This window comes from Falco punctatus (assembly GCF_963210335.1).
Source record: "Falco punctatus genome assembly, chromosome: 8".
NCBI classification, from domain to species: domain Eukaryota; kingdom Metazoa; phylum Chordata; class Aves; order Falconiformes; family Falconidae; genus Falco; species Falco punctatus.
This window is the reverse complement of record NC_137588.1, coordinates 30,591,421-30,607,798: the sequence shown is the minus strand read 5'-3', so window position 1 is coordinate 30,607,798 and position 16,378 is coordinate 30,591,421. Positions and strand designations below refer to the sequence as shown.

Genomic DNA, 16,378 nt, shown 5'->3' with positions numbered 1-16,378 from the left:
TGGTGTGGAATCTTGCTTTCACAACACCACATGGGACTGTGAATTTGGGCCCATAGGGACCTTTCAGGGAGGGAATTATTTAGGGATGATATAGGAGATAAGGTGAAAAACACATTGATCAAATTTATAGAAGGACTGTTAATATCTGGGGAATAATTTCAGGGAAAATCTGTACAGAGCAGAATCACTGAATTTTTCCCCTTGGAATTTCCAGGGCCTATGGAAGAGGGTGATGCTGCCTCTTGGGGCTGAAGTAGAGGGTGAATGGAAAATTGCGTTTCTCCTCTTTAAAAGCTCTTCTGCATACTTGCTGCAAAACAAAAAGCACTGAGCTATCTGCATCGTCCCCAAGTACTTACGTGAAATTAAATTTGCACATGTTTATCAGGGGGTAGAGCCCAAGGTCAAAAATTGGGATGAAGACAAGAATAAGAAGTGGATTTAAGAACTGCAATACAAAAGAATGGGAGTTTAGTGACTAGAAAGCAACTTTCAGTAATTAAACTCATAAAACACTGTCCTCCAGAAATAATTCCATTACAGAAAGGACATGAACAAACACTTAAAAACCTCCTTTTTAAAATATAATCATAGTTTGCACTTTGACAGTTTCTGCTATTTAGTTTTCACAGGCAAGAATGCATTTTGTTCATATCCTCCCCTCCAAGAGGTAAGCAAGCCTCACTGGCCCAGTTTCCTGAAGAGAGAACCGAAACATGTTTTTAAAGAGTACAAAACCCACTGACAATAGAGGCAGGTGACCTTCAGTGCTGTGGTGGGACCTTACACCAAGTCAGCAATAGCGGAAACATCTCGGGACTTCAGCAAAATCCCAGAGGAACCAGCAATATTCTATGAGACTGGCAATTTCTTACACTTCCACACATCTTAGTAATCCCCCAGGACCTAAATTTCTCCTGGGAGGGGCAGAGCTTGTCTGCCAGCTAGCAGTGGCAGAGCAAGAAAACAGAGAGTGACAGAGAACAAGCAGAGAGAAATGCTGTTTCAGTTTTGAATGAAGATTGCAGGCAACAGAACAGCTTTGATTTTCTCCAGAGCTGTTCAGCATAAGAATTGTAATCAACTGTGACAACATGGCACCATCTTGGAGCTTTCACATTTTCATCTGCCCTGCAGAAATGAAGGAAGGAAATATATTTCAGGTACAATGCTCTTCCCAGCACAGGGGCATGTCAAAAGGAGACACAGCTTGTATCCTCCACACGCCAGGACCAGTTTAAGAAGTGCTATGGTGACATGTCTCCCCACACCTCTGCACTACTCTGCGAGATTCAAACTCCATATTAGGACACCCTCGGGGTCTTCTGAACCCCAAGACTAAGCTTGCAAAACAGCTAGTGAGCAATAAGGCAGAGCCCACACCACAGAAGTCAGCAGGAGAACTGCTATTTCTTTCAAAAGGAGGAGACAAAGGCCACTGGTTCCATGAGAAAAATAAAAGTGAGAGAAAAAGAAAATACATTTCTAAGGGTTATTTCCTACCCTAGAGTATCTTTTACCTGCATTTGGTCAGGCTGAAGGACATATATCCCCTGAAACAAAAAGATATTCCAAGTGATTCATAAACACCATAATATAACAGCACATACAGCAAATAAGCAGCTGGTCCAGTAGAGGCTTTAGCAGCAAAGGTGTTTTCCTTTGCTTTACGTTGGCTTTAGCAGCTGATATTGCGCTCTTGACACTTGGTATCTAAGGACACAGCATTTGATGAGAATCGTTTTGCAGAAGGAAGCTATGGACACAGCCTATGACAGGTACTGAGACCCATCTTTCAGACTGGCTGAGCCATGAACTGGGTGAGTGGGGAGGCATGGGAATGTTAGTGCCCAGGTTGGGATCTGAGCTTAGAGCTTCCTCCCTCCCTGCTTCTGTAATAGGAAAAGCCCAAATCCTACAAGCGAGTGCTTTCAAGCTTCAGGACCCTCTGAGCTCTTTCAGCATTTCTCCCGAGCACCCCAAAGGATAACAAAAGACCGTCCATGAGCCAGTGGGCTGCACAAACCTCTTTCCTCCCTCCGTCTGCCAAGAGTACCCAATGGGCTTTGGTCAACTCCGACTTCTTCGTTTGAGCCGAGAGTCCTCAAGGCTATAGGAAGTGCCTCACCCCTGCGTCACTGTACCCAGCCCCCACAATCAGGGAAGGTCAACAGGGACGGACAGAGGCATCCCAAACCCCAAAAGGGACTGATGAGCTGTCTCCAGGGAGGGGCTAGTGTTTGTCTGAACTCCATGCAATGTTTATCATTTGATATTTAGATGAAGAGAAGAGGGGAAAAATTAGGAAATAATGTCTTTCCAAGAAAGAACTGTGGGGGTTTGTCTCCTGCCTGCCAGGCTTGTCCTGAGCTGAATCTACAATAGCTGCCTGTCTCTGTCAGCAGCTGCCTCCCAGAAGAGTAGAAACCTCGGGTCACAGCAAAGGAGTCCTACAATTAAAAATACCAGGCAAATAAGCTTCCTGCTACTTTGTGCATACTATACAAATGTGCCATTAGGAAACAAGCCTGCAAACATTTCATCTCACACTAAATCATTCCCTGTTTAACTCTGTACTTCCTAGCTGAGCCTTTTGTCTGCAGAAGGGAAAAGCATGGACTATTACAAACACAAACTCCAACAAGCCTAATGGTGGGATCACTCCAATGTTGCAGTTAATTCTCACCTTAGTGAACTGGGACAACTCACCAGTGAAGAGCAGATGAGACTGAAACTCAAGCCAAAAATCTATACAAGTTGGTGTGACAAAAAAACACCCTGAATATATCCTTCTCCACCATGGAGAGTTTAACAAGTGACACCTGGTGATTCTTAGATCTGCTAATGGATCACTAAGTGCACATGAGCAAAACAGCACAAAGCAAAGGTTTTAGATACACATCACAAAGACTGCATGAGCTTTCATTGTTTTGTCTTAGGTGGGTAAATATTAATTAAGGTGTAGTCTTCTTCATGCCTCATTTGAATTAATTAAGCATAATGAGTATCACAAGCAGAAAGCCCAATTTTTAACAGAAGTGACACAGAAGGGCTCAAATTTTGGGCTTTAAGTAAACTTTAAACTGAAAAACAGGCACTTAGAGTTCTAAATTCTGATGCGAGCATCCACAGGTAAGATTTAGATAGCCTGTTAAAACATACACGTCTGGAAACCAGCCCTGTATGGTTGCATCTTTAGACAGATAGCTGATCCCCATTTCCCTGTCACTGCACCATTTGTCACTCAAATCTTTGAAAAACTTTATGGCTACTACCAAATTAATCCTCATCATATCTCTACCCTACACACCAGGTTGCTGCTGGTTTTCAGAGGCTTCATTAATGTACCACCAAGTAAGCCAGAGCAGAAACATAGATCTACAATAGCTCTAATTACACCTTAAAAGGGCTGTGCAAACTTTCCCTGATTTTTCTATCTTCTGTGGGATAGCAGGCAGGAAACCCTACCTGCTCAAGGTCACAGAGCAACCAGTTGCCAGTAGGTCAGCACTCCTGACCTTGCAGGCTGCTGATGGCTTCTCAGCACTCACTCCCTGCCAAGATGTGCTGTGATGAATTGAACATGGCTGTGCAGAGCCTCTCACTTTTAATCACCAAAAGTACAACTAATCAAGCATATGCTCTTAGTACTACAAGACTCCAGCTAAAAAGCAAGAGCAGTGATGTTACTACTAGTCTTACCAACCCTGGTGACATTAAGTACTTACAAAATCAGCATTCATTTTTGTGGCTTGCAAAGTCCACCTGGATCCCTAAGGAGAAAACAGACAGCTGTGAAGCCTTCAAGATGCCCTAGGGGATTAGAAAACATGGAGACAGAGAAGACTATGGTGTTGGAGGTCTTACTTCCCATCTATTCCTTCCCTTCCCTGTAACACCTGCCAGTAGGCAGGGCACATGCTACCTTCTCACCCTCCTGTGGCAGACACCCATCTGGACTGTGAAGGGATGGTCAGCAGTGATGGTGGGTACTGCTTTACCACGCCCCCAGACACCTGGTAGGAGCAGGGTGCTCTGTGTCCCCAGGATGTTTTGGTGATACCTTGGAAGGACAAGGGTGCAAACCCAGGCTGGCAGGCAGACCTGCAATGCACTGTACTGTACCTGCTGATCAAACAGGGCCCAGAACATTGGCAGTGGTATGAAGAGGAAGAGAACACGTGTCACCATTTTAACCTCCCCAATCAGCTGTTTCTATAAAGGGAACAGACAAAAAACGTAAGATGAGGGTGAAAACCCAACAGGTGATTCAAGCCACAAAGCATGAGAGCTCCTATTTCTTTCTGCACGGCAGTTATTCTTCGCACTTATTCGTGATAGTGGACATATTTGCATTTCTGCATTTCAGTGCAGCACCTAAACTGTCCATTAAGGGTCAGGAGAGTACAGATGTGGGAAGGGACAGGACAAATGAGAGCCCAATGCATGTGAGGAGTAGTGTGGCCAGGCCAGTCTTAACTGCCTCCCCTGTCTGTCTGCCCATGTTTCCCCTTCCCCCTCCAAACCCGCCAGGTAGAAAATTGCTTACTGAGTATTTTTCTGACGCCCAGTCCAGCCAGTGATCTCTCTTTGGAATCTGACGGGAGCGGTTTTTCAGCCGGTTTTTAATAGCAAACTAGGGGGAAAAACAGGTAACTCCCTTGTGGCACACCTAGCCTGGTCATGTTCCCAGCTGAAGGCTGCCCTCCCCACCCCCAAATGTAAGCAATGCCAGAAAATTGCAGGGGTTTTGCTGGACACTTCCAACATCTCAGATTAGATGCTTTATGACCAATTCTCTGCAGGGAAGTTTCTGTGACATTGGTTGATTAAAGGTATGATGTGGGAATGAACAACCTCATGGACTTACCTTTCAGAGACAAATCTAACGCTAGCCCCCCAAAGACAGTTTCACGCTTGATTTAAAACCTGCTACATGATAAAGCTTTAAACAATTTCTTCATTTCTCTTCCAAAAAGTGCCTGTCAGATTGACCACTGTGCTGGGGAGGAAAAGCTTCATTATCCAAAACAATGTCAAAACCAGAACTCTCACTCCCTTCTTGTTCTGTAGATCTTTCTTTGCATATTCCTGGCATAACCCATGCCTCATTCACTCCTAGACCAACTTTCAAGTTGGTTTCTCACTGGAGGATAAATCAGCAACACTGAATTTATAACTTGTTTGTTTATACTGTGTGCTCCAGCCACTGAACACAGCCACCCAGCAAAAAGAGTGGCAGACCTCACTTAGAAAGCCTATCTTTAAGATCCAGCCTGTTTCCCCAAGGTAAATCTGTCACTAGGATTGACCTAGGTAAAAAGAAAACATCTGCTGTTAGCAACAGCTTCCTGAAAAAGAAAAATAATTATCTGCCTAATAATAAGAGAGTATTTTTTCCACATACTATATTCAGCTCACACACTGTGAAAAATAATTGACAAGGCTATAATGCAACTTCAGCAGGTGTCTCTTGCATTAACATGAACATGCTGAATGTGCATAATATGAATGTGTATTATTACTGTCTGTTAAACTGATAAACCTCAGTAAGATTATTCAGCTGAAAAAAATTGAGTCATGTATCTGATACTCTGTGAGTTTCTGAATTTTCCTTTCAGTTCAGCCTCCACCAGCATTTGCCACTAGTGGTTCTGTTGTCATCAGCTGAACAGTTCATGGAGCTAAGGAAAAGCAATTGAAATGTTGAAAGAATAAACTAGGGTGTAAACGTGTTTCTTATTCCTTACAGCTCATTAGCAAGATATCCAGAGGCAGCACACAGAAGAACTCCATAGGTCACCTCCCCTTTCCCTTTGTACTTTTCTGACCTGCAGACTCAGAGTCAAGAACGAAAAAGAGAGCATGGCACACACTTACGCAGATGCATTTGCACACTTCCAGTAAGACATTCCCTTGTGGTGGCGTTTTTCTGTACAGTCCACTTCCAGCAATGAACACAACTGAAAAATATTATAATCCAAATGACTGAGCCTCAGTCCTGCACTAGCTTCTGGGAAGGACCACCACCCCTCTATTCAACAGAAATCCTCTGCCCTTGGGGCTTACAGGATTGCACTTTTAACAAAATAAATATACAGGACTCCTTTAATGCCTTCAGATGGAAGAAAATGCAACATCCTACAAGGGGCAGTGTGATGAAGTCACCATCATCTTCTCATGATCTGCTCTGGGACAACAGGCACCTCCATATCTGATTCATGCTGGGAATTAAAGCTTTGACATTTCCCTCCATCTAGGCTTTTTGCAGAATAAACTTAAAATACAATCCACATTGAATTGACACACCTATTGTTGGAAATCAGCCCTGACTTATTGCAACCATGTGAGGATTAATCCAGGTCCAATGTGGTTCTGTGTACTTGCACCTCACACACATTTCAATGGAAACTACCATGAAGGTCACTGCATCACATGCTGCTGTTAACAGATATTACCTCCATTTATGGTTTCCACAAAGGATATACAATTTAAGATATTGTTTTTTCTTGGTTTTCACCCTCAAAGCACAAAGAATATTGAACTGAGGCTTCAAAATCCTGTGAGGGATAGGGCTATCCAATTACATATAATTTATCCTGCTCTTCGAGAGCCTCTGAGCATGTTGCAATTCCAAAGATGTTAGCAGGGAGAAGCACAATAAAAGCTGAACATGAAATCCACATAACAAACCAACCTCAACTTTTTAAACTAACCCAGTTGTCTGGGACAGTCCACAGCCAGTGGAGAAAAGCAGGCACCTCTGTCCTAACACAGGAGGCCTGGCACACAGCAGGGAACTCACCATTTCTCTTTTCTATGAAAACTCTTTGCATCCAGTTTCAACTTGCAGAACTGTCAGAGATCTCTGAAGTCAGTTTAGGTGAGCTGCACTGAAAGACACTTGTCCAAACTCATCCAGAGGGGGTAGTTGCACTACTTAATTTTTAGCATCTCCCTGTGGACCTGCTGGTGCTTCTAAAAGGTGATTAATCAGGTTTGCTGAAATACCTTCTGGCGATGCCATTGACTTCTTTGGGAACTGACGTTTCTGTATTAGGTTTGGCATTTGGAATTAAATAATATCAGTCTTTCCGCCGTCTTTCAGAAGCTGAAGCAGCCCAGAAAATCTTGTTCTATATGATTTCCGTTCTGCCTCTAAATCTATCCTTGCATTCCACCATCATGGGGAGAGGGCCAGTCAGGGCTGAAAGGGTATTTTCTCCAGTTCTGCATGCTGCTCACATAGGCAAATATATCACTTCCAAGAGCATTTTAGCATGTTACAAAAGAACACAGAGCTGCTTTGCTAGGCAGGCCATGGAATCTGGCAGCAGGACACTAGCTAAAAACACATTTTGATTGATGCCCTCACCGAAACTGCAATATTTACACGTCCATTTTCCCCTGGGCAACTACTACTCTGCTAGAAACATTCATCACACAATGGTGCACAGAGGAGCCTGTGCTGCCTTAAACTGATAGGAAGAGGCCACAGGGGAAAAGAGAAGCTTCTCAGGCCCGTGCCCATGCACTTTCTTGAAAATAATTGCTGTAATGTTAGCTGTGGCCTAATAACATTTCTCCACCGTCCTGATTCTTCCCTCTGACGGAAGCTTGAGGGGAGAGAGCAACATTCACATTCTCTGGGGGACAAACTGTTCAAATCACAAATGCTGTGGTGAAATCACACAATTGCCTGTCTCTCAATTAAACTAACAAACTGAACGAGAAGTCACCCCGTGCTGCGTCAAAGCCTCTCAAATGTAGCGTAATAAGGGGACTGCTCCCCTCAGCAGTTCGCAACTGTGAAGCTAAAGCTAATGGTGCATCCTCTGTATCGCTACCAAGGAGTAACAGTAAGAATGTGGAAATCGCTGAGTATTTTATAAGGGTTGAAGAAGAAACCTTGACAAGGACATTAATGGGGCTAAGATGCAAGCTTTATGAAGCAGGGTGATTGCAGCTGTCTCCTGACACTTGGACAATAAGGGCTTTTTATTGCAACATAGTAAGTTGTCACTGTAATTGTGGGAATTACTTCAGCCAAGCAAAGTGAGACAGCTCAGAATAAAGTAACATCTCATTCAGCTCCTTCTGTGATTTCTGTGGAACATAGATTCTGAAGGAAAAGTCTGAGCTATTAAAGATGGTCCCAAGCTGCAAAGAGCCTGTGGAAAGTTTAGAGGCGGCATGGTAAGCTTCTCTTCTATAAGCTGGGGAACTCTGAGGACTGCTCATATTGCAGTTCAAAGGCCAAGCCTGCTCATAGGCAAAGCTGCAAGCCATCAGGAGAGTCCTTTTGGTGCCTCCCTTCGCTTTATAGAGTAAAGCAATTGTATTGTGAAACATCCACCAGATCACCCTCTTGTCAGTATCGTGATAAAGGACTACAGTAAAACCATGGTCTGCCCACCACTAGCTGAACTCGTGATCTTTCTTGCTGCTCTGAACTGTGGAATTGTTGGAAGACCTGAACCCTTGAGTTTCCCATTACAGAATCCATCCAGAGCTAGTGAATTCATGCATTTGCTCATCTATCCATGGACTCAAAAAAGGTAACTCCTATTACAAGCAGTACTGTACAAGCACTTACCAAGCGCCAACACCATCAGTGCTGCTGGGACACCAAAAGCCAGTGCATAACAATCTTCTCCAAAACATTTCACATCCCCTGAAAGAGTCATCAGAAATAAAAACACCTCATTACAGTCAGACTTATGTTACCAGGCCTTTGATTTGCTACCCCTAAATCAGTCATTTCCCTGGCTTTAAATCTTCTTTGCTGGTGTCTGACACTGTGAATTGAATCTCCTTGAAACAGTTGTCCTCCCTTGATGAAGACAATTTGGAAGCAGGGTTAGTGTCTGCCAGCAAAAGCAGCTGATAATGGGATATTGATGAGAGCAGTAGAAGGGACAGGGCAGACAAATAGGTAGAAATAAGTAGTAGGAACTGTAATTGGGAGAAACCCCAACACATTTATAATAACCTGAAGCCACTCCATATTTGCCTAGATCTAAATAACCAGTACCGTGTTTCCACATTATTTGTGCCAGCTGCATGAGTCACTGAGCTAAAAACCTGAATCTGATTTCATAGCGACCTGCAGTGGACAAAGTAGAAGCCAGCAGCCCTACTATCTAAGTGGGAACACAGGATTAGTCTTAAAACTCCATTTCCCTTTCTCACCGCCTTCCCAATCTCACTAGAGGCAGCCTGCTCCAAATGTCAGGTCTTGCAATAACCCATCAGGAAGCCAGGCTTGTTACAGCATGGCTTTGATTGATCTGAGCTACAGTTCACTGAAACCCTGCACCTCTTGGACCAGGTCAGTTCTTGCACCACATGAATTTAGAGGTCCAGTTGCAAACATCTAGCCAGCAGTGGGGTCCGTGTTTGTACACCAGTAGCTACAAATTACTGCAATCTTACATGGAATAATAACAAAATGGCTAAAATAAGACAACATAGTTATCAGCAAACCAACTCATGAATCCTTCAGTGGTTCCTGTTTGTTTTCCCTGGGCAGTCACTGTCATCTGCATAGCTCTATGCGTGCATAGCATTTATTCACTTATTTTCAGCAAATCAGCTGAAATCCAACAAAGCTGACAGCAAGACATTATGGGCATGCTGAACTTTTGACTTGTAAAATGAGTTGCACTTCTCTACCTAAAAGTATATATTCTACATTTTGCCAAATGTCTATGAACTGCATTTCTTGCTCTTCCAAAAAGAGCTTTCATAGTCAGCAAAAATTTTACTCTTTCCCCATTCTCTCCACCACATTTCCATGTTGCAACTAGTTTATTGCTAGGCAATATTGGCACAGGTTTTGATGTTCAAAGGGGACTAGATTTTCATCTGCCCACTGACTACATTGAGCAAAAGCCCTTCCCAGCAGAATGCTGACCTACAGGTATCAGTGAGGGAAAGAGCAAGAGATACAGCATTTGTCTTTGGCCCTACGCAAGGTGTAAATATGAGACAAGCACAATTGCCTACAGCCTTGTGAAATGAATGGCCTGTTAAAACAACCACTCTGAACAAAGAAAGCTTCCTGGAAGCCACAGGATGGAATGAAAAAAAAAAAAAAAAAGCTATTATATATGAAGGCTATCTTGTCCCTGTCCCTATTGCCTATAGCCTGCTGCTCTGTGTCTGTATTTACAGCGTGTCAATCCTCTTGGCTTCTAGGTGCTGCAATACAATGAAATAAGTGCAGCAAGATTCAGGGACTAAAAAGGGTTGTGAAGCTGGCTAGAATATAAAGTAGGTCTTAAATGGGGCATAGGCCTGTGCTTTGTCTTCAAAGCTAGTTGCTCAGGGCTGCAATTTTGCAAGCAGGCCAACACAGACATGCCTGGGTGCCAGGACAGAGTCTCCAGAAGTCAGCAGCACCCTCTGGGAGAGAGACTCTAGGAGTAGAAAACTAGCCCTGCTAAGTTTTTCAGCCCTGACACATGCACAGGACAGCAGAGATCAGTTGCCATTCACAGGTCACCTGCAGGCAAGACAGGGGACTAATCCTTCACTGGCAATGGGGAAGATTAGAGGACCATACAGGTCCTTCAACCTTTCATATTTTAATTCTACAGTTCAGGCTGGCTTTGAAATACAACCTGGAATATAGTTTCTGTGACTTGTCTGCTAGTACTATAAATCTGTTATGCTGCTACAGCAGGATTAACAAGGCGTAAATGCAATACACTGACCACTGTACAGATATCATTTCTGCCATTCAGTTGTCACAAGAGCCTAACTATGCACAGCGAAGTAGCCAGAGGGCAGCTAATTTATTGTCTTATTCTAAATCAACACTGACCTCTTAATACAGGAGTTACAAACGTGGAGATCAAACTTCCAGCATTAATGGATAAATAGAAGATGGAAAAAAACTTGCTTCTCTCCGAGGTCTAAAACAAGAGAAGACAATATCAATGTCATGGCTAACGCTCAGCATTGGGCTTGCAAATTGAACACTATCAATTCTCTTGTTAGGAAGGCTGGGTAAATATTGACACTCGGTGCATAAAAAGCTAAGCAAACAAGCTTGCATTCAGGTGATGGTAAATGCTCACACAAACCAGCTCACGTTACTTGAGAAGCGCTTTGGGACTTTTTGGCATTTCAGAGGAAAAGCCACTGTTTTGAGAGTGTTGCAAGATTGGAAGAAAGGGAGAGCATTTACTTATTCAGAATAAGTAGCATGATTCAGATCCTCTGTCACCTAATTCAATCCAATTTGGCAGTTTGACAAGCTCATAATTTCTTCCCATATCTGAGCTCCTTCCCCTCTCCCCCATCCTCTCCTGTGTAGAAACAGAAAAAGAAACCTATGTATTTTGAGGAGCTGATAATGACAGCATAGATGAGAGAGTGCCAGCAAACGAGAGGTATCCATCAGACAGGAAATCACCAAGCTAAGGCCAGTCAACCTCAAACTAATAAGGTAAATTAAATATACAGGAACAAATTCAAGAGCCTCATGGAAGGATGGACTCTAAGAGAAAAAGTTCAGAATTCAACTGATGTTTTAACATAATATAGTTCATACATTCAAAGGATTCCTGTTGATCCTCTTCCTGCATAATTCATAATTTGAAACGAATCAAGAACTTGATGGTGAGTTTGGTCTTTTTTGCAGGAGTAATGTGTAAGGGCATTCAACCAAGAGCAGTCTTACCTTGCTTGTGGGGGAGACATACATGCACAGTTGCATGCACATACACAGTGCCAAACCTCCTTCTGTGCCTGGGTGGGCCAGTGGAGTGGAGAAAGAAAAGCAGGCTACCTGACCTACCCAATGCTTGTCTGTATCACCAGCTATAGGACACTTGAGTGTCACCAAGCCCTGTAAAGGTAGTGGGCAAACTGCTTGGGACATGGCTTGGTGCCTGGCAGAGCACCTTGAGCCACATCCCTATGACCTGAGCATCATTTGAATGCGAAGCTTTAAATTAGCTGAGTAGGAGGAAGCTCCACAGGGGCCTGGTTCTGCCCCCTCTCCTAAAATGTCCTGCTCCCTTCTGCTCCCTGAGACAATATTCACAAGCCTAGAAAACAGGAGAAATTGTGAAGAATTGCAGGCAGCTAAAAGGGAACGGCTCTTAAGGAATGAAGCCTGGGATTCAAAAATGTCACAAAACTTCCCATAACTGATGGTGCAGCCAACAGGAAATACTGACACTTCACATGTCAAGAAGCCTCTTATCACAGGGGATTGCTGCAGGGAAGGCGAGCAGGTGGGAGGGCATGGGAGGACTTCTTCATGTCACCTTGTGAAGCAGGTACTGGGAAGGTGAGGGTAAGAGCCTCATCATTCCCACTGGCACCCACCAAGGAATCTAGGGGTCCCCTCACTTGGATTAAGGGCTTCTTGCCTTGCCCCAGCACAGTTATGAAGACTCCATCAATTTGAACTTTTGGTTCTTCCACAATTTTATTTCCTAGCGTGTCCCAGGCAATCTTAGGCATACATTACTCGCAAATTATTTCTCCGGAGTAAAAAGATTTGCAAGCCTTACAATAATCATCTCTACAGCGTGTTCCTATGGTTAATAGCAAACAGCACTGGGTCTTACTTTCCCTTATACTCCATTTCTGTCCTTACCAGTGTTTTTGATTACTTGGAACATTCTACTGCCAAGCTAGTAAAAGTGTATTTTCTTCTTCATTCTACCCTTGTGATTACTTATTCATTTTCACAAGGAAATCTAGAGAAATGAGCAGCCTCAGCAATCTCTCCTGCTCCCAGAGTAGCCCTGTCATAGCTTGTTACGAGTGGTGCTGTAGAGTCCTCACAGTCCTGCCCTCTTCTAGTCAAATTCTCATGCCATGTCTCTAGCCCTTCATATCTGAGCGACTTGGAATTTCTGAGAGCTGAGAAAAACTCAGGAATGCAGCTCTCTTTATGATAAAATCTAGAGCAACAATTACCAAAAAGCTTGTGCTGGTAAGAGAAGAGGATAGTGATGCCTAAAGAATTTGTATCATCTTATTTCATACATTTTCAGATTTCAGTGATGGGAAAAAATGGTCAGAGAAAAGCAGAAGTACAAAAATAATGACCCAGAAGCTTGCAAATTACACTGATTGGAAAAAAAGAATTCCCTCCCTGTTTTCTTAATCTTTGGAGCAGACGTACATTAACAACATGATTTGGATTAGCTAATTTGAGAAAAGGTACCGTACACAATAATCCTAATCTCCTTGGCAACCAGAAAGTAAAGAAACAAAGAGAAAACTATTTAGTACCTTAAGCACCATATCACGCTGTTTGAAAGCAGCTTTGGTGCTTAATTAATATGCACAGCAGCCTTCATATTCATACAACAGAAATATAATTTTGTTCAGGCGTTTTTAGCTTGGACTCCTAATCTCATAGACAAAGATGCTTAGAAGTCTCCTGCAGATAAATCTACTTTCCCTTTCTGACCTCCTGCTGAATCAGTCTCCACTACTGTTTGTAGTAGCACTGTTCTCAAAGTGGCAGATCAAGACTATTACACTCATAAAGAACTTCAAAGAAAACCAAACCAGTGGTGTGCATTTACCTCCAAATATAAATTTGTCTTTACGTGGGAATAGCATAGGCAATTTGTTTATTCGTTTTCTATACAGAACTACCCCATGCCTAGTTTCCAGATGGAACAACTAAGCCTGTGCACTTAAGGACTCATCTGAAGTTTATTGGAATCCTGAAAACTAAGGGAGAATCAAATGCTTCATTTCATTGGGAATTTTCAAAACTTACTTCATCCTGTCTGGAGTGGAAGACAAAAAATATAAGTCCTCTCAAACACCAGTCTGAAGGGGAGAAATATTCTGGCTGGGCCCAAAACTTTCATTCCTTACAAAATGAAAACTTCTCATTCCGATTTTGAAGACTAAATGCCCTACCACATAGCATAAAATACTTTTTTTTCCTTCTGAAAGGCCAAGTCATTTCACAATGGTAAAATACAAACCTTTCTATTCTGAAAGGAATGACTAGAGCAAAATGTATTGTCCTTATCAAAGGGTTTTCACAGTTTTCTTTCCCTAGCTTAGCTTTTCCTGAAGACGACACACAGGCGAATATTTGAGCCTTAGTGTTTGATAAATTTGTTGGAGAGGTGTAGTCTGAGCACTGAAGAATGGGTACAGGCCCACACAACCACAGGCAATTCAGGTTTGTCTCTGTAACTCAGTTGTGGTGTTTGGTGTCAGGTAAGTTTGGGATAATAGTATGTATGTATGTGCCTGACTGGGGTGCTGAGATTCATTAGCTGAAGTCTATAAAACACTCCGAAGATAAGTGGTACGTATTATCATACTGTAATTATTTGGTAATTGAAAGATGCTGGATAAACATTATTAATCATTAATATTCACAGAAGCAGCACTTCCGAAAACGCTGCTGCAACACCTGTTAGAATCCTTCTGGGACAACTATCGGGGCTGCAGGCTGGGATGCCCACATGCTACCATGCACGCAGCGTATTCCCAGAGCACACATGCTGTACTGCCAGCCTGCTTTCAGTCAGAGTTGTACCAACTGGGGGGGCTGGTGACCACCAGATGATTTCTGCTCCCCCTTCTGCAGCATCCTCTAAAGCACCGAGTCCAACTGACAGCACAGGATGGACATGCCTGCAAAAGGATCTGTTTTGAACAAACGACCATGAAACATCCTGTGTTTTTAAGCTTCATCTCTTCAGCATCACACAGTTCATGTGCAGAAAGCACAAGTTTTCCCAAATTTTTAAAATATAAATTTTAGTCTATATTATTCGTTTATTGAATGCGGACTACGTGCTGTGGCATTGCAAAAGACATACAGTGAACTGCCCTGCAGAGCTCCTATCCCTTGTCCACGGCCAAAGGGACCTGTCCAACTCTACCAGTGCCTTTCCTGACAGACCATTAGTCTCATGTCCTTCTTCAATGTCTCCATTGATGGGAATTTCCATCTCCCAAAGGTCCTAATCTTTCCCAGTGCTTCTCTAGATCTACTTTTGAAAATTTTTGCCTACCATTAGTCCTAAATAAGCCCCCTTGAATTTAAGCCTACTCATCACAGAACCTAACACTTATTTTCTTTCTCGTAGCTGTGGCCTTCTACATATTTGAGGAATTACGCCATGCACAGAGGTTGCTGATTTGAATACTGTCATTGAGAAAACCAAAATTTTCATTTGCATGTTAAGTCAACATAAATCTAAGTGCTTTATTTCAGGTCAACTTGAAAATTTAGCATTTTGCCTGAGGATTAGTACCTCCTGACCTGCTTCACTTCTTTAAGCACTACCTTATCCCCAATTGTGCTGCATAATGGGAGTTTGAGATTAGTGCAGGTGAGGGGCTAAGCACTCATGATAGAGAATGAGGTCATGAAGCAACTAGACTACAATTCACAGGAATCAGAGCACAAACAGCTGAAAAGAAACATTTTCCCAACTGTTCAGAACTTTCCATTCTGGAATATCTAGAAAACATTCTGGGTAGATTTGGTACCAGCACTACTTTCAAAAGACTGGAATTTCCTACAGTTCTTTCTGAACAGTATCTAAATCACAAACAATGACTGATCTGAGGGAAAATTCCCAAGGAAGTATAGACTGGTGATACAATTTTCTCTTTCATTTATTATATTTCATTGCAGTGCATTATAATCACCCTTGTTAAGCTGGTTCAGAAATGGCTACAGTTTCATGATACGTGATACAGTTTTCCAACTACTCTGACATCCTATTAACATTTAGATGATTTGATGCAATTATGACCTATCCTTCCCAATATCAGTCCTGTTCTGCTGCCATTTTCCTTTCCTGAAGCATCCAGTTTGTCTCAAGTCTTATGCAAATCATCCTACCTCCATCTTACTACACCTTTTCCTAGCAAACTAGCCCTTATTCTAGTATAACAGGGTTTGATCACATAAACATCCTCATAAAGTAAGAAGACACTGCAGATTTTAGGAAAAAAAACAAATCTTACATGTTCCTCTTCAAACTGGTCCCCACCAAATGCAGAGACACAGGGCTTGATACCTCCCGTTCCAAGGGCGATCAAAAACAGACCAACCATAGACAGGATCCTTCATGCAAGAACAAAAATATCACCATTGCAGAACCTTACCAGTGCTTATGAGAGCATTTTAGTGTCACCCAACCATGATTCTTCTGATATCATTGTCTTTTGCCTTGGGTAGTGATGATAAGCCAGCTAAGTGCAAACAACAAATCAATTAGCCTCATTTCTGCATTCAGTAGCAGTCAATTAACTAAACTGGTTTTGTCAGTTTCTTGCTGTTCTGAGGCCCAACGGACACACTTGAGATCAAAGATCCATGGGATTATTTTTGACTCATATGAGAACAAAAGATTGCAGA

The 16,378-nt window shown here is 42.7% G+C and overlaps 1 protein-coding gene across 12 annotated transcripts in view; it reads right to left on the bottom strand.

Annotated features, from left to right (window-relative positions):
- The window catches only part of SLC15A2 (solute carrier family 15 member 2), a 148,599-nt gene that overhangs the window by 53,245 nt on the left and 78,976 nt on the right, over positions 1–16,378 (bottom strand). For 11 of the 12 annotated variants that reach the window (XM_080399757.1, XM_080399763.1, XM_080399758.1 and 8 more), the window contains 9 exons: positions 15,985–16,084; positions 10,829–10,919; positions 8,597–8,674; positions 5,881–5,963; positions 4,550–4,636; positions 4,126–4,215; positions 3,729–3,773; positions 1,521–1,553; positions 360–448 (listed from right to left, as the gene is read on the bottom strand). In XM_080399757.1, the coding sequence (XP_080255883.1) occupies positions 360–448; positions 1,521–1,553; positions 3,729–3,773; positions 4,126–4,215; positions 4,550–4,636; positions 5,881–5,963; positions 8,597–8,674; positions 10,829–10,919; positions 15,985–16,084 (696 nt within the window). The remainder of the gene's footprint in view (positions 1–359; positions 449–1,520; positions 1,554–3,728; positions 3,774–4,125; positions 4,216–4,549; positions 4,637–5,880; positions 5,964–8,596; positions 8,675–10,828; positions 10,920–15,984; positions 16,085–16,378) is intronic. The other variant, XM_080399767.1, reaches the window with a different exon arrangement.